General features: G+C 39.3%; 1 protein-coding gene across 3 annotated transcripts in view; it reads left to right on the top strand.

Moving 5' to 3' along the window:
• SLC9A9 (solute carrier family 9 member A9) overlaps positions 1-23,867 on the top strand; it is a 531,610-nt gene that overhangs the window by 339,109 nt on the left and 168,634 nt on the right. For all 3 annotated transcript variants that reach the window (XM_079101085.1, XM_079101084.1, XM_079101086.1), the window contains exon 12: positions 4,399-4,552. In XM_079101085.1, the coding sequence (XP_078957211.1) occupies positions 4,399-4,552 (154 nt within the window). The remainder of the gene's footprint in view (positions 1-4,398; positions 4,553-23,867) is intronic.

Here is a 23,867-nt window from a genome sequence, read left to right as displayed (position 1 = left end):
TTAACTCATCCCCACACAGGATAAGCAGGACATAGGTCACAGTCTGTCCTACCTGGAGTTTGAAATTAGCTTCACTTTGTGGCAGCCCCACCGTTTGCAAGCCCAAGCTTCCTGCATTGCCATGTCATCTCACACCTGGAAATATCCTAAATGCCACATGTGACCAGGCTACTGACAGATGATCTCTTCCCTGCATCCTCTTTATATATTTTTTTCAAGCTGGCCTTCATTTTCAGAAGCCATCTTCTTGTCAACAGCTTGGAGGTTAGCCCTAATTTAGCACTGTTTCTCAGTCTGCCGCAAGGAAGTAGCTGTATTTTTCAATTTTCCCCCCAGAAATCTCTACATTGCGTCTCCTATAGAGATTTTAATATACAAGATATATATGATATAATAATATAGTATTATATATGTATATTAGAAGTCAGACTAAATAGATCTATTTTGAGTCTTTTTAACCCAGAGCTGTGCACATAGAGATAATTTATTAAGAGCACGGTTATGCTAGTTTAACATAAGAATGATACATTATTAAACATACTGAGGAAGATTAACGAATCCTTGTATCTTGCCCTTGATATCCAACATGAAAGAGTTTATAATGAGCATGACAGAGCAGGTTTAATTTGTATTCTGCTTTCTGTTCTTTTCTTTCTCACAAAAGACCAGAAGTAAAGAAAGTCTACAAATATTCATAGCAAGAAAGACACACGGTGATGTCTCATCACCTCTTGTCTCTAATAGCAACTAACTTGGAGGTTAATATTGCTTTCTGGACATTTTTTAGCAATATGAGCTTGAGGACAAAAGAAAATGAAAAGATCACCTTCTGTCTCCAGGCTTGTCGTGTGATTAAGTGAAACTAGGAGCTCTACCTTGACCTATAAATTCTCTCTTTAGGTACAGAAGTCTGTTGCAAGACTGTTCCTTGAGTCCTTATTCCCAAAGGAAGCCATTTGTATTTCCTGGAGAGAATATTATTAAAATAGTCCCCACTATGGAGGGATATCAATACACCACTCTGCCTGTCCCCAGCTGGGTCCAGCTGGGTGATCACCCAGGGATGGGAACACTCTTCCTCTTTAGTACAGACCTCCTAAATGTTCAGCATTTCTAATGTATAGAAACTCTTTTATTAATATCTACTTCAAATGTTATCTTCCTTATCTCCAGGCCATTTCCTTGTCTACATGGAGATTTAGAATAATTTCCCTCCTCCATTACATTTCGTTCCTGGAAGGTATTTTATAATCGGCGCGCACGCTCCTCTCTCTTCTCGACACTTCCTTGTTTCAGGCAAAATGTATTAAATCTCTCTCGTCTAATCCTCGGATCTTGTTATGCCTCTTGTCTCTTGTATGTTCTCAGAGTGGAGATAAAAACGGAGCGTTATATTCTAGGTTGAGAACAGAAGAATAAAAACCAGGATGGTTATAATTTTCTTCATCCTTCCCTCCATCTAATTTTTAAAATTGAGAAAAGATTTGGAAATTTGAAAACCCAGTGCTGCAGTAAAGATTATGAAAAGCAGATCATCGAAATGTTCCGTTTCTGATTTAAATCTTCCCATAAAAATAACCAAATCTCTACCTTTTTGACTTATACTGGCTGTGATTATTAGCCTTTATTTGTCCTATTATACAACATGGTTAAGACAAGAAAGGTCTTGAAAGCCCTGGGTTTCTCAAGGGGGAATTGCTACTTTATCATTTTTCTTTTCTGCATGTGTTTTTGTTGTTGTTGTTGTAATTTTTTTTTTCTTTTTTTTTTTTGTACCAGGGATTGAATCCAAGGGCACTTAACCACTGAGCCACATCCCCAACCCTTTTTTGTATTTTATTTTGAGACAGGATCTCACTGAGTTGCTTAGGGTCTCTTGAGTTGCTGAGGCTGACATGAGACTCCCCATCCTCCTTCTTCAGCCTTCCGAGCCACTGATATTCCAGACCTGCACCAGGGCACCTGGCTTCTACCTGTGTTTTTGTTACTCTTTGTCAAAGTCTTCATTTCTATTTTTATTAACATCATCACACTTGGAAGTTCTAGCATTTTCTATTTAATACATCTTGCAAATATATTTAATATGGATTCAAAAAAATCAATCAGTATAGTTTTATTAAAGAAGAAAAGGTAAAATAAGGAAAAAGCAGATTTTAATTGGTTAGCTTAGGTCACAGAGATTGTAAAAGTATGTAATCAGTCTGGAATTTTTTTTAAACATCTTTTAATTACTAACTAACTTAAGTCCATGAACTTAGTTTTCCTTATTTTCTCATACACTTGATTTTTTAAAAGTAATTGTTCCTAGGAAGATTGTTTTGTAACTATATGCAATATTACTCAGAGATTTTATAGAAAGATAAAATAATTGGAATAATTAAACAATTTTGGGAAAAACATGTAGGAAGACTCATTCTACTCCATATTGTCTTACTATAAAGATATAATAATCAAGATAGTGTGCTATTCGAAGAATAAGTACCTAGCTCAATGGAACAAAATACAGAATTCAGAAACAGACTCACACAAATATAACCAACTGATGTTTTACAAAAATGAATTCAATGGGACAAGAAGGCATCCATAGGAGAAAAAATGAGCCTTAACATAAACCCCTCACTTTACATACACTCTATAGCAAAATGATCATGGACTTAAATGGAAAACTATAAGACTTTTAGAAAAAAATAAGGAAAACTTTGAGATCTAGGGCTTGGGCAGTCTAGACTTGACTCCAAAAACATGATTCATAAAAGGAACAATCAACACATTAGATTTCATCAAAGTTAAAAACTTTTACTCTGAAAAAGACTCTTCAGAAGATGAAAAGACAAGCTACAGAGTGCAAGAAAATATTTCCAAACCATATATCCAACAAAGGGTTATTATCTATAACACATAGCACCCTTGCCAGGTGCAATGGCACATTCCTGCAATCTCAGCAGCTCAGGAGGCTGAGGCAGGAGGTTCGCAAGTTCAAGTCCAGCCTTAGCAACTTAGCAAGGCGCTAAGCATCTAAGTGGGATTCTGTTGCAAAAGAATATATAATAAAGGGGGTACTGGGGAATGTGGCTCAGTGGTTGAGCACCCCTGGGTTCAATCCCTTATACCAAAAGAAAAAAAAAAAAAAAACTCTCAAAAATCCGATAATCAATTTAATTTTCCCAATTTAAAAATGTGAAGAAGACATGGAAAGCTATTTATTGAGAAGATACAGATAACAAATTACCATCTTAAAAACTGTTCAACTCCTTTAGCCGTTAGGAAAATAGAAATTAAAACCACAATAAATTATCACCCCTACCTATCAGAATGGTTAAAACTAAAAAAATAAGGGCACCACTGAGTCTGGCAAGGCTGCAGAAAAATTGGAGGATTTTAACATTGCTGGTGGGAATGTGAAACGGCATAGGTTCTCTGGAAAACACTTGGATAATCTCTTTAAAAACTAAACATGCAAATCTCATGCAAAACACAGTGGTTGCACTCCTGGGCATTTATCTTAGAAAAATGAAAATTTATGTTCACAGAAAAACCTATGTGCACATTGTAGCTGCCTTAGTTATAATAGCCACCTACTCGAAACAGCCCAGATGTCCTTTAATAGACGGATGGCCAAACAAACCGTGAACTATCTACCCGTGTGACACTGCTCAAGTATACAGAGGAACAGAGTACTGGTGCACTCAGAAACCTGAATATCCAGGGAATCATTCTGGGGAGCGGGAGGCAATTCCAAAATGCTATAGACTGCATGCTTCTGTTTATATAACAGCCCTAAGATGACAAACAGCAATATCATAGGAACCTGGAGCCGTCTGCTTGCTGCCAGGTATTGAGGGAACATGAGGGTGTGGTCATAAAAGTCCAGCAGGAAGGATGCTGGAGGTGATGGAAATGCTGTGTATCTTACTCTTTAGATGTCAATATTCTGGTTGAGATATTGTGCAATCATTTTGTAATATACTATCAATAGGGAAACAGAGGAGTGTACTTAGGAACTCTGTTATCTTTTTTTTTTTTTTTTTTTTTTTTTTTTGGTACTGGGGATTGAACTCAGGGACACTCAATCACTGAGCCACATCCCCAACCCTTTTTTATATTTTATTTAGAGACAGAGTCTCACTAAGTTGCTTAGGGCCTCACTAAGTTGCTGAGACTGGCTTTGAAATCGAGATCCTCCTGCCCCAGCCTCCCAGATGGCTGGGATTACCAGCATGCACCACCGTGCCTGGCTCTGTGTTATTTCTTAAAAACTCCAGATGAATCTCGAATCACCTCTAGATAAAACATTTAGCTAAAAAAAGTAATCATGTTAGTAAACTGTAAAGATAAAAACATTGAAAAGAAAATGAAGCATGCAAGGTGCTTATTTTCTCTTCGGGGTTTTCCTGACAGGCTTGCGAGGAGCAATCGCGTTTGCCTTGGCTATTAGGAACACGGAGTCGCAGCCCAAACAGATGATGTTCACCACCACGCTGCTCCTGGTGTTCTTCACCGTCTGGGTGTTTGGAGGGGGAACGACGCCCATGCTGACCTGGCTTCAGATAAGGTGAGTGGTGCTATGAGGCAAGGAAGTCACTATGCAGCTTGGCCATGCTGCTCAGTTTCTGTACTTGCAGAATGACCGAGAGGACAGTGGGAGGTCTGGATCCCTCCCTGGCGTCAGGCTGACCCTCACTCCCCAGGTGAGCCAGTGTGACCCAGCACCAACCAAACTGACTTTTCCAAGAGTGCTAGAAATCCTACAATGGTGTCTACTTATGACCTGTTGCTCGGAATGGGTTTCTTCATCTACTCATTCTCCCACTTTACAGTCTTGGAGTGCAATGGGATATGATATGGAGTTTCAAAACAATTACCAAGGAGAAAGTGAATTTGTTTTAATTCCTCACAGCACTTAAGATAGAAATAGGGACATGGGAAACACTTAAAGACATCTGGTTGGAGAACCATATGTTTAGCCAAAGGGGTGCTATAGACAGAAGCCAGATACTTTCTCACAGGAAAAGGAGGTCACGGCTGCAGTCAGAGACCATCCAGTAGTCACTGACTGGAAGTTGATTGCTAGAGACCCCAAGTATACAGGTGGTAGACTTGTCGACAAAAACGAATAGCTGGTATCAATTGAAACAATGCACAAAATTATTAGAAGATGTTTGTGTCTTTATGTACATGCGTCTGTTATCTGGATCCTTGTTTTCATTCCCCAGAAGGTAAAGTAGTGTAGGCAAATCACATGTCATTTCTCAAATCCCCGTATCCTGATGGTCATGCAGTCCCTCCCCGGATTCCTGTCTACCACATCTGACAGGAAGAGCTCCATCTAACTGGAAAAGGACTTCCAAGAAGATCTTACAGACAAGTACTCTGTTATAGTGCTTGGCATAGAATGGGATTGAATAAGTAATTTATGAAAAATTAAGTGAATATAATAACAAACATAAATGCTTTTGTTAAGCATTTACTGATAACCTTTCTATCCATTTGACAAACAGAAAGCAGAAGCAGGCCTCACACACTGAGAATAAGAAAGCCTATGCTTGAAACAGGCCAAGTAGCTATGCATTAAACCAAATTCAAGAGGAAAAAAAAGACCTCTCAAAGTACTGTGAATATTGCTCAACACATAAAAGGGCTTTGACTGAAGGTGAATAGGGAATGTTTTGAAAGGCTTGTTGAATTATTTTCTAGTCATATAAATGTGGTCTGCAATTTCTTTCACAGTGGTGGCTACCTGTAGGTTCCTATGGATGAGTACACATATTACATTAAACTCTATAGCACTAGATCCCCTGTAAATTGTTACTTAGACAGTGGTATGCTATGTTTCTAGAAAATGAATTCAGTAAGTTGGATCCATGCATAGAAAAATGAGAACTTGGAAAGCAAAGGATAAAGGATGTCAGTGCCTACAGGATAAAAGTATTAAATATTCTATCAGGTAAATTAGAATATTTAGAACACAAGATAGTGATGGCAAGATTAAAGTATTTAAATGCAATTTGTTTTCTTTTGTTTCTGTCTTTATTCTGTAGAAATTGCAAATCAGTAGTGTGTTTTATCCTAAAGCATGCACCTGACTTTTCTTTGTATGTTCCAAAGACCTCAGTGGACTTCCAATAGGTGCTGTGACTTACAGGGTCTTTTGTGTCTGGTTCAACAAGGAGAGGGGAATATAATAAGGGTCTTCAAGAGATTAGGATTACTATCCAGGTTGTAAAACAGATTCTAATGAGGAAGGCTAGTGATGTCACCCACAGTGTCCAGAGTGACGTACCTGGAGGTCAACATAGGCCAGTGTGATGTTGGCCTGGTGGGGATACAGCTTGGGATTACAGGTCATGGAGATGCCCCAGTGGGAACTGGTCTCCAATGACTTGATTAATTCAGTGCCATATTTGACCCCTATCCAGGAGGGGGGATGGGTACAGGTGGGACTCTGATGTATTTAGGCAAAGATGCCAACAGGGCTCCAGGCTAGTGGACAAGATGGTACTCTCAGCTGAGAATTAGAGTGTACATCTGAAATCAGGGCATAAACCCAGTCAGAAAGGCCAGAGACCCATCCATAAGGACATCGAAGAGAGAAAACTGAAATCGATAGGTGTGGAGGAATCCTGAAAGTCACTTCCGGCGGACTGGATACAGAGCAGCAAGAGCAGGATCAATGCCTTCTCAAACGTGGGTGAGCATCGGAAGCTCCTAGAGGGTTCGTTAAAACCCACATTGCTGGGCTCCCACCCAAGTTTCCGATCCCCTAGATCTAGGTCAAGGTCTGAGAATTTTGCATTTCTACCCCAGTCCAGGAAATGCTGATGCTGCTGGTCCCAAGGCCACACTCTGAGAACTGCTGGCTTAGAATCCCTGTCCCTGGTGGAGATGGAGCTGATATTAGACACTGACAGAATTGGCTAGGGTTGCCCAGGACCAGGTGCCCCTGAGGCTTTGCACCTAAAACAGAAGGAGGCAGAGGCTAGCTAAGGAGGAAGAGTCACTATGCACTGATGAAAAGGAGGAAAAAAAGACACAATAAAAGAAACATTAAGGAACAGGACCATAAGTTAGGATATAAGCAAGCACATGCACATATGCAAGAAATGAATTTGTTCCTATGGTGTTCTAGTGAAACCGTCATATGCGCTTCCCTGTCCTGGTTTGTAATGTTATCAAAGAAATTCTCAATTCCATGTGGCTTTAAATTCCCAGTTGTCCATCCTTTGACTACATTCAGCAAGGCTTTGCTTGCTTACGGAGCTATATCTCATTAATCAACATTCATGTCAGTCTCTTCCCATAAAATGCCAGAATATAAGTAAATTGCAACTTAAATAAAATGCCAGAAATAGGGGTGCTTCAGGGGGAGGTAGTGCAAATGTAATATTGAATAAGCACGAACATCTTTGCTTGCAATTTGTTTTTATACTTTTGCATGGCCTTTCATTCTTGAATCTACACTTTTTTTTTTCCTCTTAAAAGTATTAGGCAGGTACTCGAGTTGTTTTTTTCATCCCTATAAAATTTTCCATTCAGCCACAAACTACCACAATAGTATGCAAATAAAATGTTTTATGTAAGGTAAAAATTGGTGATATTAATATAAATTGCACTTTGATGTGAATGACTTTAAAACAGCAATGATCCTTCACTTGGAGAAACTCTTAATGATCCTTATATGTGAAACACATTCTTCATTGATTCAGTCTGGTCCCTCCCACCAGTCAAATTTCTTGTCTTGAAGACACTTAATTTTCTCTTAAATTTTTTTTTTAAAAACGTGCTTCATGTGGTATTAGAAATAAATCAGGTATGTGTTTCTTAAAATTCTAGGAAAAAAGAAAACACTGCTCCAGCATTATTTTGGAAGTTTTCATGTAAAAGAAACCAGTGTGGTGAATTGATTAGAGTCCAGATCTCTTCCTTCTGTGGAATACATTCATACTGGCAATGAGGAAAACCCAGCCCCCAGTCTCCAAGGACCAGCTCTGCTGTTAGGCAGGAAACGGGAGCAATCAAAAGTGCCAAGCTTTGCCCGCAGAGCTCCCTCAACAGGATTATCAAACAAATGATCACACACGCTTACAGACCAACATCAAAGACCAAGGAGTGGGAGCTCTCTGGCAGTGGCACCAAATCATTAAAGTCGGGACAGTAACACCATCCTTGGTTTAGGGTAGGGCACTTCATGTTTTAGCCAACCGTGCATGAGAACGGAGCCCAGACCACAGGGCAAACCCCCCTGGGTTTCCTTAGATAAAGGTGTTGGACCCACCTCTTCAATATATTTACACTAAACCGCAGTGTGGAAAGCTTTGCATGTTAATGTGATGTGGAACTTGCCTCCCAGGGAGCATTATAAAATGGCCTCAACAAATGACCACTCTGGACCCCAGACTGTGACCTCTACACACTGGTAACTGTCTAACCAAAGTAGCCAGCATTCACGGAGTGCCTATTTTGTCCTGAACGCTAGAGAGCACAGTACCAGGCACAAACTTCCCTGTGTCTTGCCTCTGCTCTAAAAGCAGGAATAATAGTAGTGGCTACCTCTTGTGGGGGATGAGGCCTGGCAGGTGGCCCACTGTAGGGCTGCAGAACCAGGCTCCAGCCCAGACAGCCCAAGCCCAGGGCCCCTGTCACCAAATAGTGCACTCCTCTGCCACCTAACTAAATGAGCTTCTCCTGGGCCTGCAATCTGCCTTGATTAACACATCCTCTAGGGAAAAAAAAGAGATGCACTTTTATAACCAAGACAGGCTTGTTCAAAACAAACACAGGAAATCTTCATCCATCATCAGGATTGGACAGACTTGCTCATGCTGCACTGAAATTCTTCAGTGCAGTCTTTCTCTTTGACCTGGAACAGTGAAAGGTAAACGAAGCCAACCCTAGTCCAAAGTAGCCAAGTGGGGACATTTGTCTTCCTCGATTATATGAATTTAGAATTAGAGGAACTTCAGGAACTTGTCACCTTCATCTCCACCTCATTCTGATCCCAAGCCATTCTGCTATCAGCTTCTTTCCCAAATTGATCTAAAAAAAAGTTTGCATACTCCATCCTGTGTCCATTACAGACTGAAAAAACTTGGATAGTGCAGTGCCAACAGTATCAATATTTAGTTAAATATTTAAATTCTATCTTTGGCAGATGACCAAAAGCATTCTCTCATCCCAGAATGCTTTATTAGTTATACCCACTAGCTGCAGAGTTTTAAAATAGCAGTCATCCTATGAATGAATATGAAAGGTAAAGAGAGAACTCTCCTTGGTAATATTCTTGAATCTTACAGCAGTGTTAAATACACTTGCTTATATATTCTTTTATTACTGAGGTAAGGAAATATCAGTTTAATATAATGAAGGGATACATCTAGTTAAGACCCATTGATTAGCTGTCCTCTATTTGGTTTCCTTTCTAGGATCCAAATTCCCATGCATGTTTAATAATTTTTAATTGGTGTATTAATGTAGTAAATAAGTACATCAACTCTGGAGTTAGGATATGTGAGTTCCAACCTTGCCTCTGTTTCTTCCTACCTATGGGATTGTACATAGTAAGTTCCAGCTTATATAAGCCTCAATTTTATTATTTGTAAAAAAAAAATATAATATCTCTTTAAAAGTTATAAGTATTAATTGTTGAAGATATGAAGAATTTAAAGCTTAAAGTAAATGCCCAACAAATATTGCTATAATAGCCAAAGGACTCCTATGCACCCCTTTGTGATTCAAACACTTATTGCTTAAGTCACATACACACACTTATGAAGTGTTAATTAAATGTATGGCTTACAAAGAAAACAGAACAAAAATATTCTCTAGAGAATTTAGTTCCTTTTGTGTAGTAACTAGATCCATCAATTTCACAGACAACTCCTACTTCTGCATTCAAAATGATAACTTCTTAAACATTTTCACAAAAAGCACTGCATGTATCCAGCAGCTTAAAATGAGTCTTTCTAGAACATGCTTCTATTTCCTTCTTCACATAATAATCTTTGTTTGGAACTTTTCAGATATTTAATTTGCATCATTTCAACAATTTGTATTGATTTTTATATTTTGTATTGATTTTGTACCAATTTATATACTTTGTATCAATTTGTTTCAGTTGATAGACCAGAGAAATATGCTCTCATGAAACATGGAAAACCAACTTACTCATTTGAAGTAGAATAATTCTCTATATTCACTATTTGTAGCTATTCCCTTTTAAAATTGTGTTCTATTTTCTTTTGTTTCTTCAGCAATGTTTCATAAATCCAAATATTTATTACTCAAATCAATCTAGTTTGACATATTACATTAGCAATATTGGTTAACTATAGTAACCTTCTGTTGTCCCAAATTATTAAAGGTTCATAACAAGTTTTGTGAATTAGCAGCCCCTAAATTTGCTTCCAATGCCATCTGGGTTCTTTAAGCTGCCTTCTTTCTGCATACAGAACCTCTCAGCTCCAGAGATAACAACAGTCTTTCTCTCCACGATCGCCAGCCATCTTTCACTAGCCCTATTCTTCTTTACCTTCTCTGAACCTGTTCCTGTGAACAAAAATATCAATAAGCTTCATCCATTGGTTACCAATGACCAAACAATGGTCACATGCTCTACTGATGAGAAAGTATTTACGTAAAAGTATTTTATGTTATCATAAAATACAATCAATCCAATATATAGTTGCCTTCTTTCAAGTAATCATTGTATCTTTATATGTAAGTGAAGTCTGAAAGAAAAGTGATTTTAAGTGCAGCAGAAGGAACGGATTATTCAAAGGGTGGCAGAGTGGGTTCTAGTTCTGGTCAGAATGGAGCATTCACACTTATCCCCCATCTCTTCCATTGAATGCAACCAAAAGCCCTTGCTTTAGGACTCTACAAAGCAAATGGTAGCCCACGGTTTGGGGAAAGGTGGCTGGGACCAGAATTCAGAGAACTATTAAACCTGCAATGAGTTTCCCACATTTTCTTCTCTCTGGCATCTCTTGACCTAGACTCAATGCAATTCAAAGAACAGAACCATGAAAAAAGAAAGAAAGAAAGAACCATGGACAGAAATTCTATTTCTGGTACAGGGAGGAGAAAGAAGAAATCCATGGGTCAGATGAGTGGGAGAATTCCCTGGATTAGTTGTTGTATTTTTCATTCTGTCTCACCTCAGTACCAGGCAATGACAGGAGCAGCAACAGTTGGGTGAACACCTAAAATTTCAACCAAACTAATTGTGGTACAAGACCAAGGGGGAGGATTCCCATTGCAGATTTTTCTGTCTTAATCCTCTCATTAATTAGTTTTGGAGGCAGGTGCAATGTCCTGGGGAAATCATGGAAATATATAAAAGTGTAGGGGACAAAAGACTTACTTCTTAGCCAGAGGACCAGAAAAGGGGCACTGTAAAGCTATAAAATGTGGAGGCAATTGTAAAGCAAATGGAGTTTAAGAAAGTTATCCTATAAAGTTGCCATTAACTTTTGGGCTCACTCCTAAGCTATGTATGCCTATATGTGACCTTGAATATAGCACACCAAGTCTTTGAGAAATGAATTTCAAGACAGAGCTTTACTCAGGTCCCAGGCTGAACACTGGGAGGCAGGACAGAGCTGAATAGCACAGACTTTGAAACTGAATTGACATTGGAACCACAGATAACAGGAGGCAAGTGAGAATTTGTTTCCTGGACCTACTCTGTTTAAATGTTTGATAAAACAAAAATTGAATTTTTCCATGGGAAAACCCTATGTCACTTAACATATCCAGATCCAGAGTCACTTAACAAAATATTCAAAATTTCTAGGATATGTCCAAAATTACTCAGCATGTGACAAATGAGGAACATCTTACTATCTCGCAAGCAAAAAGATAATTAACCAAATGCCAACTCCAAGATGATACACCAATATTGGAATTAACTGATCAAAACCTTAAGGCAGCTATCATAACCGTGCCCCAAGAAGTCAAGCAAATATAATGGAAACAAGTGGGAAAAAAAAAAAAAAAAAAAGCCACAGAGAAAAACAAAAAAGGAAGAAATGGAATTTTTAAATCTGAAAACAAAATAGAATAAACACTGAACTGACTTAACAGCAAAATAAAAGATGACAAATAAAAGATTTAGTTTACTTGTAGATTATTTTAAAAAATGATCGAATCTGCATTATAGTATAATCATTTTTTTTTTTTTTTTTACCACCAACTTGGTCTTTAAAAACATATCCAAGGAATTTCTTCAGATGGTAGGGAAATGGCATTAGAGAGGATGTTGGAACAACAAAAACGAAGGAAAGAACAGCAGAAATGGTAAATATCTATCATAGTAGACTCTTCTCCTTTTAGGACTCTTAAAACATATGTGATTGTTTTAACTTTATATTATGGGGAAGTGGGTAAAGAAACCTGCCTATAAGGTGGTTAAATTGTATAAGTTCTACTTGAAGTAGCAAAAAATCAGTTTAAAATAAATTGAAATTTTACATATTTATGTTGTAGTTTCTAGATTAACCACTAAAATATAAAAATGAGATATAGTCAAAAGTCCAACACATATATAATACATGGAATACAAAACAAATTCAAGTTATAACAAATTTATATTTTATTTAAATTATATATATATATATATATATATGGAATACAAAACAAATTCAAATTATAACCCCAAAAGGCAGTAAATCAGGAAAAAAAAAACCCAGAGGTAATAAACAGAAAACAAGTAATAAGACGGTAGATCTAAGTTCAAACATACCATTTATTACATTAAATTTAAATCATATAAATAAAACAATTAAATGGAAGAGATGGTCAAAGTGGATAAAAAATAAGACTCAACTACATGCTGTTCATGAGAAACATATTGTAAATATAATGATATAGGTAGATTGAATGTAAAAGAATGAGAAAAGTTATACCTTGCAAACACTAATCCAACTGAGGCCAGAGTGGCCATATTAATCTCAGACAAAATAGTCCTCAGAGCAAGAAAATTTCCCAAAGATAAAGAGGATATTGCATAGTAATTAAAGAGTTCATTTATCAAAATGATACAACTGTATACAATGGGTATGCACCTAACAACACAGCTTTAACACAAGAGCCAAAAGAGAAATAGGCACATGCACACTTAGAGTTGGGAACTTAATACCCCTCCCTGAATAATTAATCTAAAAAGAAAACAAAACATCAGAAGTTACAGAGGAACTGAACAACACAAATAACCAACTGGATTTTATCAACATGTATAGAACACTCTACCCAAGAACATCATGAACAAGTCCTTTTCAAGTATATACAGATACAGCAAAATAGACAATATCTGAAGTTATAAAACAAACTTTATCAAATGAAGGAGGGCTGGCAGCATATAGTATGTGTTCTCTGACCATAATGAAATTATACTAGAAATAGAGATCATAAAAAACAACTGAAAACTCTTCCAATACTTGGAAATTAAACAGCGCAGTTCTAAACAATCAGAGAGTCAATGATGAAATCTCAAGGGAAATTAGGAAATATTTCAAAGTAACAGAAAATGAAAATATAGCAAAATTTGTGTGACACAGTTAAATCAATGTTCAGAAAGAAATTTATAGTTCTCAATGCTTATTTTAGAAAAAGAAGGATAATAACAAAAGTTACTAAAAGGCCCAGAATTCCCCTTCCTGGGCATTTACCCATGAAATGAGGGTATCATGCCATCTATTAACTGAAAATTAAATGTGTAAACATTAAGTGAGAAAATACAGATTAACATCCTTTAAGCAGTGCCCAGTACTCACTATATAATTATATTTTACTTACAATTTTCATTTTAAAATGTTGGATGAATGTTATTAATAGCCTTTTCGCACATGCTGAGATAATCATATTGTTTTTCCTCTTTAATTTATCAATATGATGAAATATATTGATGTCTTGATATTGAATTAACCTTATATTCTCAGGCTATTTTGCTCTAGCTAAAATTTTGTGTCTATAATAACAACTGAGAGTAGTCTGTAGTTTTCTTTGGAGGGGGGCTGTCTTTATTGGCTTTAGATTTTATTAAGGCTATGCTATACTCACGACATGAATTAAAGACTTTTCCATTTTTTTCTTGGTCTGAAATAGCATAACATGAAATGATCTCATTTTTAGAGGCTAACAGAAGTCAGCTGAAACCCTCTGTTCCTTGAGTCATTTTTAATGTAGACCTTTCCAGTGTCTTCAGTGGTACATTTAGATATAAAGTTGTCATTTTGAAGTTCGAGAATGGCCAAGTGTAGGCAATTTTGTATCATTCAGCTTAATAGTAAAATGAATATCTACATCCCCTGCACCTAGCTTCACCCATTGTTAATAATATGCCTATTTTGCCTTTGTCATCTTTCTCTCTCCTCTACACACACACACACACACACACACACACACACACACACACATCCTTTAAATACATTTATATTTATATGTAAATTTGTGGGATTGTTTTGGCTGCTGGTACTAATGTTGACTTAAACCCAAGAGGTTGTGCATGCTACTCAGGTACTGTAGCACTGAGCTACACCATGAGCCCTGTATTTATTCTTTTTCTTTTTCATCAAATCATTTGAATAAGGACAGACTTATCTAAATACACAAGCGTCCATTTTCAAAGGATAAGGACATTCTCTTAGAAATCAAAATACCATTGTTCTACCTAAAAATAAGAAAAAAAAACTTAAAAATTACTATCAGTACATATTCAAATACATACTCAAATTTCTTAGTTACTACAAAAAAAATTATAGATGCTTTTAAATTCATGGTTTAATCACAATTATGTATCACATTTGGTTTTCTTTTTCTTTGTCTTTTTCCATGACTGATTTTTAAGAGAAACCAGGTCAGTTGCTTCCAATGCTATTCCACATTCTGGACTGATTTCCTCATAGTGTCAATTAATATATTTTTCTCTGCTATATTTCCTGCAAACTGGAAATTAGGTCAAGGCTTGAAATTTAGGTTAAACCTTTCTTCAGCGAGAATTCTCGGTGGTAGTGTTGGATGCTGAATAACATGTGTTTCATGTGTTGCTTATTTGTTTGGGTGCTGGGGGTTGTTCCTCATCTGAACAGGCACATGCTCTCAGGCTGATGCACTGTGGTGCCCCGCTATCATTTTTATAGTTACAGTGGTGGCCTCCATTAGAAAGGTTTGCTTTCGCATTTATAATTTATTTTCAATCTGTGGAATGATATGCAAGCTCTATGAAATTATCCTATTTCCAACAATCTTTTACTCACTCTTTTGAGCATCTGTTGTTGTTCTTTGCTTGATTCAACTATTGCATTTGGGATTATTCCATTTTTATTTCTCCCTGATAGATAATATTTTTAAGAGAGAGTTTTTTATTTGCCAAATTATTACAATGTTAACCAACTTTTTATTATTTATTTCCAATTTATTGAATTATCAGAATGTAACCTGTGATCACTCTACTTTTTCAAATTTAAGATTTTATTTGGGACCAAGAGTATAATTGATTTGGGTCCATAGATATTCCACAGACAGGAAAAAAATGTGTCATTTGCTATTTTTAAGGAGAAATTTCTACATATATATATTAAATTGAGTTGCTTAATTATATTACTCAAATTCTCTATATTTTTACCTATATTTTTGTGAGATGTATCAGATTCTGAAAGAAGTACATGAAATTTCTCACTATAATTTTTGTTACCAAAGTCTTGAGCTTATATAGTATTAATTATATTATGGTATATAACTATTAATAACGTTATACATGCATACTTGGCTGGTGTGTTTATGTGGGAGACTATTTCATCACATTAAAAAATTTTCAAATTCACCTTTGCCTTTGACAGATATGTCTTACTCATCCCAGAAATAAAATTTAAAACGATCGCGTCTTCCATATACTTTCACGCCCCTCTTTTATCTTCCAGCCTTGGTTATGTGGAATCCTAAAATAAAGGAGTGAAAGCAATATAGAAGTCATTTTTATAAGCAATAAGCAGTGGGTATTTCCTCTCCCCACCCCCATCTTATTTTGGTTTGGTTTTTCATGAACAGTGAGCTAGTTTTGCTTGAAATAAATTTCAACATCATGTAATTCCCTGAAATCCTTAACTCTTGTCAGAAAATAAAGTCTTATTTTTCAATCTGTTAAAATCTTTTACCTGCTAGCATGCATTTTAAACCTTAATGCAACTGTTTAGGAAAAATTACTGTGTAAAATCCAAGGAGTTAGAATAAAACATCTATTTTGCATTTACCCTAAAGATCAATTGCATAGCCAAAATATGGGATTTTAACTGGAACTTTTAAAACTAAGTGCTGGATTCTGCCACAGAGAATCATATTGAAGAAATTGCTTAAGACAGAGAACTGCCCATTAGAGGCAGAATATGCTTTAATGCAGATTTCACTGTACTCAGTGCAAATACCTGGTTTGCAAACACACAAGCGACATGTTTAGAAACACCAGCATTCTGTCTCTCTCATGCTAAGAATGAACCCAGAGTCTCCTGTATGCTAGGCAAGTGCCTACCTTGGAGCCACATCCCCAGACCTCTTCTTTTTGAAACCCTTTTCTCAGTGCTAGATTTGCAGCCTGGAGTCCAACAGGCCAGTAATGAAGCTGCAGCTGTGTTTAGAGATGGTTTAAAAGTAATGTCTAATCTCTCAGAGGCGAATTCCATGGAATTCGATTTGGACATCAGAGGTCATCTCCTATCCCCGCTCTCCCTCTCCCTCTCTCCTCCTCAGGCACAGTATCCACACAGGAGACCCCACCAGGTAACCTGTCTCTTTTGAATCCAGTGCCGCAGTGCCAGGCACGGGTTGGGTGGCCCACTCTGAGGGTCATGGCCGCCCACTCTGGGGTCCTCAGTGGCCCTCTGGCTGCTCTGCCTCTGCTTCAGCCTGTGTCCCTTTTCCTCCCGGTTTATTCTTATCTAGTGATCAAAATAAACCCACCCCTTTCTTTTTATAATTTATTGTCACCACGGGTCTGTCCATTTTTGTATAGCACCTCTGTCACTTCAATGGGACTCTCCAAGGAGGGGCATATACATTTGAAACAGGAAACTTAATTGTGTGTTTCATTAACCAATACCAGGCATTTGAGCAAGCCTTTAATTTTTGTGAGTATTGAAATAATGAATGCTTGTTTCCTAAAATTAGAAAACTAAAAAAGATATTGTAAGAAATAAAATTCACCTGAAGTTGTTTCACACGGAGATAATTATTGCCAGTACTTTAGTACATTTTTCTAAAGCCTTTTTTTTTTTTTCTTGGCAAATCATTTTTTTACTAAATTCAGATATTCTATTTTTTTACTTAACAATATAGCAAGATCACTTTCCAATTTTATTTCGCTATCCCTTGAAATTATGTTTTCAAGGACTGAATAACAAACACATATGAATATGCCTAAATTACTTATGTAAGTAGGTACTAAAGCATATTAGGCTAGAATAATTTTAGACTATTATAAATGATATTGTGATTATTACATTTCTTGTGCAAAAGATTTGGAATCTCTGTTTATTTTCTTGGGATAGATTCCTGAAAGTGTGATTGGCGAACAAGGGATAAAATACTTTCAAAGTTCAAAATACATTTTGCCAAGTTGCTTTTCCAATGAGGTTGAATTAATTCAACCACCAGCCACGTAATCCAATCTTTTTCTTGATGATTTCCCAATCTGTTTCTCATTGGTCTAGGATTGCTGTGTGCTTTTGCCGATGCCTAACACTGATTTTAACACTTTGCCCTGATTCCAGCTCATTTCTCCAAGGTCTGCTGGAAGATGTTCCTTGTTTGTCATTCAGTGGAACATCTTGCTGGGCTCCGTGCTAGTCTTGTCTTTGCTAGGACTTAAATATGGAAGAGGAGTTCCAGACTCCGTATTTGCCAGCAGACAGGTGCATGGATTGCCCCTGGCTCCCTTCAGCGCCCATCTGGCTGTTCATCACATCCCAGTCCTGGAACCATAGCGAGCAATTCAATTTGCAGCATTTAAAACCCAGGCACATAGGACTTGCTGCTTTCTCCCTACCTGGCTTTCAGGCCCTATGACCAATGCTGCACACTTCACTCCCAGCATCTCCACGTGTGACCACCAGTGTGCACACACCCTGGGGACAGTGTGCCATTGCACATGTCAACCTCCATCTCTTACCCTTTCCTTTCTTCATTCATATTTATTCAACAAATATTTATTGGGCTTCTACTCTGTGCCAGCCAGCATGTAGAGCATAAAAGAAGAGACAGAAGTCCCCATTGTGTAACTGAGGCTACGATCCCAACTTCCATCTTCCACTTCTGCCCTCTGACCTTGCTACAGGTTTTTGATTGGTAGGAGCACCCGTTCTCTAAACCGGGACAGATGGTGGCTATGGACAGTGTGTTTCTGCTGTCTCTCAGATAGGCAAGAGCACTCCATTCCATGAAGTGAGATAGAAGTGGGCCACTCCTTGCTTTTTTCAAAACAGTCCTATCTGCCTTATTGGAAATTCCTATGAGGAAAATTCCTAGCTTGTCCATTATTTGGGGTTCCAATGATAGTGGAGTTGTTTGCCTTTTTTGGGCCTTGGAAAGCATTGTAAGAAGAAGTTAAAAGTCACCATTAGGAGCTGCTAACGGGAAACCATTTTGAATGGAAGTCACACAGAGGATTTGCAAACCACAATTTGCCCTGGAATTTCCCCCCCCCAAGGTTAACTTTGAGGCAATGATTTTCAGAGAGAGAATTTTTCTGTTGGCAACAAAAGAAACACAAAACTATGGAAGTAAATTTGTTTTGTAACGCTAATGATGTTATAGTATAGTTTTAATTTTTCGTTTACTTGTTTTACTGAATATTTCTACCTTCAATCCTCAACATAAATATTCAGCAAGATTTTTTTTTCTCAGTTGCTGAGCCAAATCCTCAGTCTATTTAACTCAGTTGGAGGCCAAGGTGAAATGGAAATCTGGCCTGTGTTTACATCTCCGCATAAATTTCTCATTTGGGTTATACGATGTGAACCATAGCTTCCAATTCGTGCTATATAAAAAAAAATAACATAATTCTGGCTTGCTCCAAGTGTTATTTCCAGTAGGTGGGACTTCAAGGGGATAAGGAGGTAGTTTCAAGTTTGTGACCCATATCCTATGCAGGCAGGAAGGTAGAATATTACTGCTCCTGGCATTCAACACATGCATGTGTTTCTGGGACTCCCTTGGTCACAAAAACATCCCTCCTTCAACAACACACACATGTGAGTCCACACACTCACAAGTGTGCTGGTGCATTCACGTAAATCCCTGCAGACACCTCAGCCATGTTGAAACACTCTTCAGATATAGCACACTCTCCCCAGTACAGGCGTCTGTCTCTACCAAGCCACCCCTCTCCCTCTCCTTACCTGGATGGCTCCTGTTTCTCCTTCATGCCTCCAACTAAGATTCAGACATCTCCTCTGAGAACCCTTCTCTCAGAAGCATCTCAAGCTCCAGCCAGAGCAGATTCTTTCCTGCTCTGTGCTCCCACCCCTCCTCCACACTTCCCTTCCTGGCAGATCACAGGCCCCGGAAGGGATTCAGGGTGCACATGTGCATCTGGATGGCCACTCTCCACTGTAGACTGTAGGACTCCTGAGGGTGAGCTAAGGTCTGCACCCCCGGCCTCTCTCTGTCTTCTGAGTCTTAGCACTCAGCTTCCTGAGGCTGTCCATCAATCATCCTGACGTTCCCCAGCCCATTCGCTCTCCCACTCTACTGGATGACAAATTCTGCCTCCTCTTCTCCCCTCAGGCCTTCTCTCCTTCCCAGCTTGCTCCTTAAGCCGGTGCTCTTCCCAATTCACTAAGAGGATGGAAGCCATCAAAATGATTCCACAAACTCCCCACCACATCTGCCTGCCTCCCTGCACCAGTACCTTCAACCCCACCTTCCACCTGACCGCAGCAGACAGACTGGCCCTGTCCCGGGAAGGCCAGCCTTCCCTCAGTGTGTCAGTCACATCCTGTCACTTCCTGGAACACGTTAGTCCAAAATCTCTCTTCTTTCTCATAGCAACCTTCTGTCCTCTTCATTAATTTTAAAAACTGGCTTAATTACTTTCATCTTAACAAAATTAAAAAAGAAATCTCCCCCCCCATATCTTTCTCCAGCTACACCCCCATCCATTGTCTCTTCTTTATAGCAAATTCTCTCAAAAGATGTCTACAAATCTCTTCTCACTCTGTCTTGAACCTACTCTTCCCATCATTCCACTCCCAGTATTTGTCTTGATACTCTCCTCCATGTTGATAAATCAATGATCAAGCTCACTTGTCAATTTTATTAGACTATCAACCACATTAAACAAAATTGATTCTCCTATTTGAAATATTCTCTTCACTTGGATCCTAGGACGCACTCCACCGACCTTTCCTAATGCCTCTGTGTTTGCTTCGTGGACAGTGTATAAGTCAGATTTTGCTGCAGAAACAACTAGCCCTAATATCTCAATGGTTTGCAATCACAAAGATGCATTTCTTACTGAGGTTACAAAAGATTTGTGGCCACCTATAGGTCTGCCTGACTCCACTGGGCTCATCTGCCTCAGCTCTGCTGGACTCCATGAGGGGCTCTGTGTCATCTGTGCCTAGGGAAAGGAGCAGTGCCATTGGCAGCATGCTGTTCTTTCCTGGCAGAGGACAGGAACAAAAGGATTGAAACCCCAAAGTTTCTAAGATTCTTCTCTACGACTGCAGAGTGAGAGTCACAGTTTGGGAAGTTGCTATCTTCCCACCAAGAACATATCCAAGGGGTGTTTCCTACTGATTGATGTGTGTGATGTAACAAAACCTGTGTGGAGTTGTCCTAGACCCTGCCCCAGATTGTCATCTGGAGGGAGAAGATCATGGCAGAATATACCTGGAGTTGTCCAGTCAAATGTCCAGGGCCCTGGCACCACGGGTTAAACAGCCTAGGGATAGGGTGCCTCTGAAGAGCCTTCATGATGCCCACAGGAGCCAGCTTCCGTATTCACCATAGCCAAGGGAAATACGCCACAGTCACCCAGTCAAAAGAAACCTTTGTCACCTCTTTACTTCTTTTCCTTCCCTGTCCCCTAACCTTGGAGAAGCCCAGTTATCAAGTAGGAGTGAGGCAGGAAAGAGCAGGAGGAGATAAAGAAAGACCACTCCTAGCAGCAGGCCCCAGTTGGTGGAGGGAACTCACTTCCAATGAAATTCAGGTGCTGTTATTATAACATACGATGGAAAACAGTTCTTACTGAACTGAGACTATTTCTGTAATTAGAAGTGACCAGAGGACTTAAAAAAAAAGAAAAAAAAAAAAAGGTATCATAGAGTAATAAAATGTCACAGGATCCTGTCTCAGGGAGGGAGTCTGAAGAAGTAGGTGGGGTGTGTGTGTGTGTGTGTGTGTGTGTGTGTGTGTGTGTGTGCGCGCGCGCACGTGTGCACACTGGGGAGAGAAGGAGACTTGACAGAGTTGTTCTCTTTCAATCCCATGAGCCCCATGTGCTCCAAGTGCCCAGGACCCCTCTGCTGTTCCTTGGGCTGGTGGCTTCTGCCTGAGCTTCGCAATACTCCGAGGTTGATCACAACTTCATGGAAACCTGGTGACTTCCTTGGCATGTTTGACCATGAGAACTCCGGAGGCCAGCACCTTAGTTTCCCACTGGCCAGTCTCACATTTGACCCTGTTTACATAAAGGAAATCTAGGCCTTAGGCCAATTCAGGACCAAAGCATTTTGCAGCTCGAGTGTTGAGCCCCGTTTCCTCCCTCATTTATAAACACAGTTGGAACCGATTCCAAAGTGTCTTGAGGAAGTCAGTAAAAACATTCAGGCATAGCTACTACTGTTTTATGAAATTTCATCTATTGTTTTGACCTCGCCTGTGCTTCAATACGGAAATAGAAGGCCCAGCGTGGCCGTAGGAGAGAGGAGGCCGTTCAGCCACGACGCCACCCACTTCAAGTCAGGAAGCTCGAGCCAGAGATCCATTTCCTACTTTATTAGGCTCAGGAATGCGATTGAGTGTGACTAAGGGTAACATGACTCAGACTGAGAGCTGGGGTCCACGGAATTTGTTTCCTGGCCAAGAGGACGACGACTCAATTGCTACTGGAGTGAAGTGGAAAATATATTCCTTTGCCTTCCTTACAGCTATTGTTACTTTAAAGGCTTGCTGGGACCGTAAGATCAAACTTAAACACGATAGCATGAATTCTAGTTCTTGGAAACCAGGAGACTACTGGGAATATTGCTTTCCGTTCCCAGTTCTACCCATGCTGCACATCTGACCTTGAACATCACACTTTGGTCCTCCCTTACACTTAGAAGAGAGACTATTGCTCATTAACACTTGATACCAAGCAAATTTTAAAAATGCTCATTTAGACGCAGAGTTGGCTACCTGGATCCCTCACCTGGGGGTTTATTTGCTTATCTAGTTCTTCATTTCTTAAAATGGTACCCTTCGCGGAAGCACCTCAGGGTACAAGCAGCACATTAAAACAGTAATTAAAATAGATAAAACATTGCAGAGCAGCAATTAAAGGAGCAGCAAATGAGGTGAGACTCTGTCTTAAAACACTATCGTGCTGAAAACCTTAAGAAAACTGTTCAGCTAGTCGGTGAGCAGCCAGGCGGGCACTGTCGTGGCTCTGAGAAATCGTAACCATGGCACTAAGAACTATTTTGAACCTGGCCTCTAAGATGTTATTCTCAGCCCTCCCTACCTCGGCCCTGCTGGAGGCGTGGCTTGCTTTATAACGGTCTTAATGTGTCTCTTTAGCCAGAAAGAGTTACAAGGGATTCAAAGGCCTCTTTCTTTCCTGGAGGCTGTAACTGGAGTCCTCAGTCATACTTTATGTGGCTTAAATGGCAACTGATCATGCCTAAGTACAGGAACAATCAAAAGACCATAACCTCAGAGAACATTTTTCCAACTGAGTAGGAAAATCCTTGTCATCTATCCCCAGTTCCCACCCCACCGGGCCCCACAGACTGGCACAGTTTCCCTTCAGGACATTGTGCCTGTTCCTATTCTGGTGCAAACCTGAGCAAGGCCCTGTTATTCTCTACTGACTTCACCAATCCTGTTTAACTTTCTAGTGTTAAGAAAGCTGATTTGTAAAGTGGGGCTTTAACAGGCTAGAATTTGCACGGGTAGCAAGCAGTTTGCAAAAGTCAGTAATAGTGTAGTTATCCAGTTGTTAAGCTGGAGAGGGCTGGGTGGGTATTCTGTCCTGGGGAGCTGAAAATGTATTGTTTTATTGAAATGGGGGCGTTGCTCGCTGAGATGCTGCTCCATTAGGATACATAGAGTCTTTTCAGAAGTTCCGGAGGAAACCCATCTTGATTAAATGTGTCCCTTCACGTCCACCTTGGTCTACATCAACCTTAAAGGGCAGAGTTCCATTCTGCAGGCACCTGACCCTGGCCTGTCTCCCCCTCCCGCTCCTTGCTCTCCCACTCCAGCAAAGCAACCCTCACACCTGTGGTTCTTCCTACTGGGAACGACCACTCCCTTGGGGCTAGCAGACATTTTCATGCCAGCTTGACTCACAGGAAGTTTAAAATTCCCATCTCTCGTCTTGTCTAGAGGTCGACTACTCCTCAATGCAATCATTTATTTACCCTTTGACTTCATCTGTGAGCCTGTGAGCTTGCTGAAACAGGGACCGTGCCTCGTTTGTTCTGGGGCCCCTACAAGGCATCTGGCAGTAGTATGCAGGTGAGTTTAGGGCTTAGAAGGCATTTGCCCTGGCTTTAGGGTTGGATCTGGGTCCTAGTTCCACTGCTTTCTGAGCCTCAATGACCTCATCTGTAAAGTGGGGATAGCATGATACTTCTCCAGCATTCTCTTGCTTTTTCTTTATTCAACAAATG

The sequence above is a fragment of the Sciurus vulgaris genome, assembly GCF_902686455.1.
Source record: "Sciurus vulgaris genome assembly, chromosome: 10".
NCBI classification, from domain to species: domain Eukaryota; kingdom Metazoa; phylum Chordata; class Mammalia; order Rodentia; family Sciuridae; genus Sciurus; species Sciurus vulgaris.
Note: the sequence above shows the minus strand (reverse complement) of the source record. Positions and strands in the feature narration are given on the sequence as shown.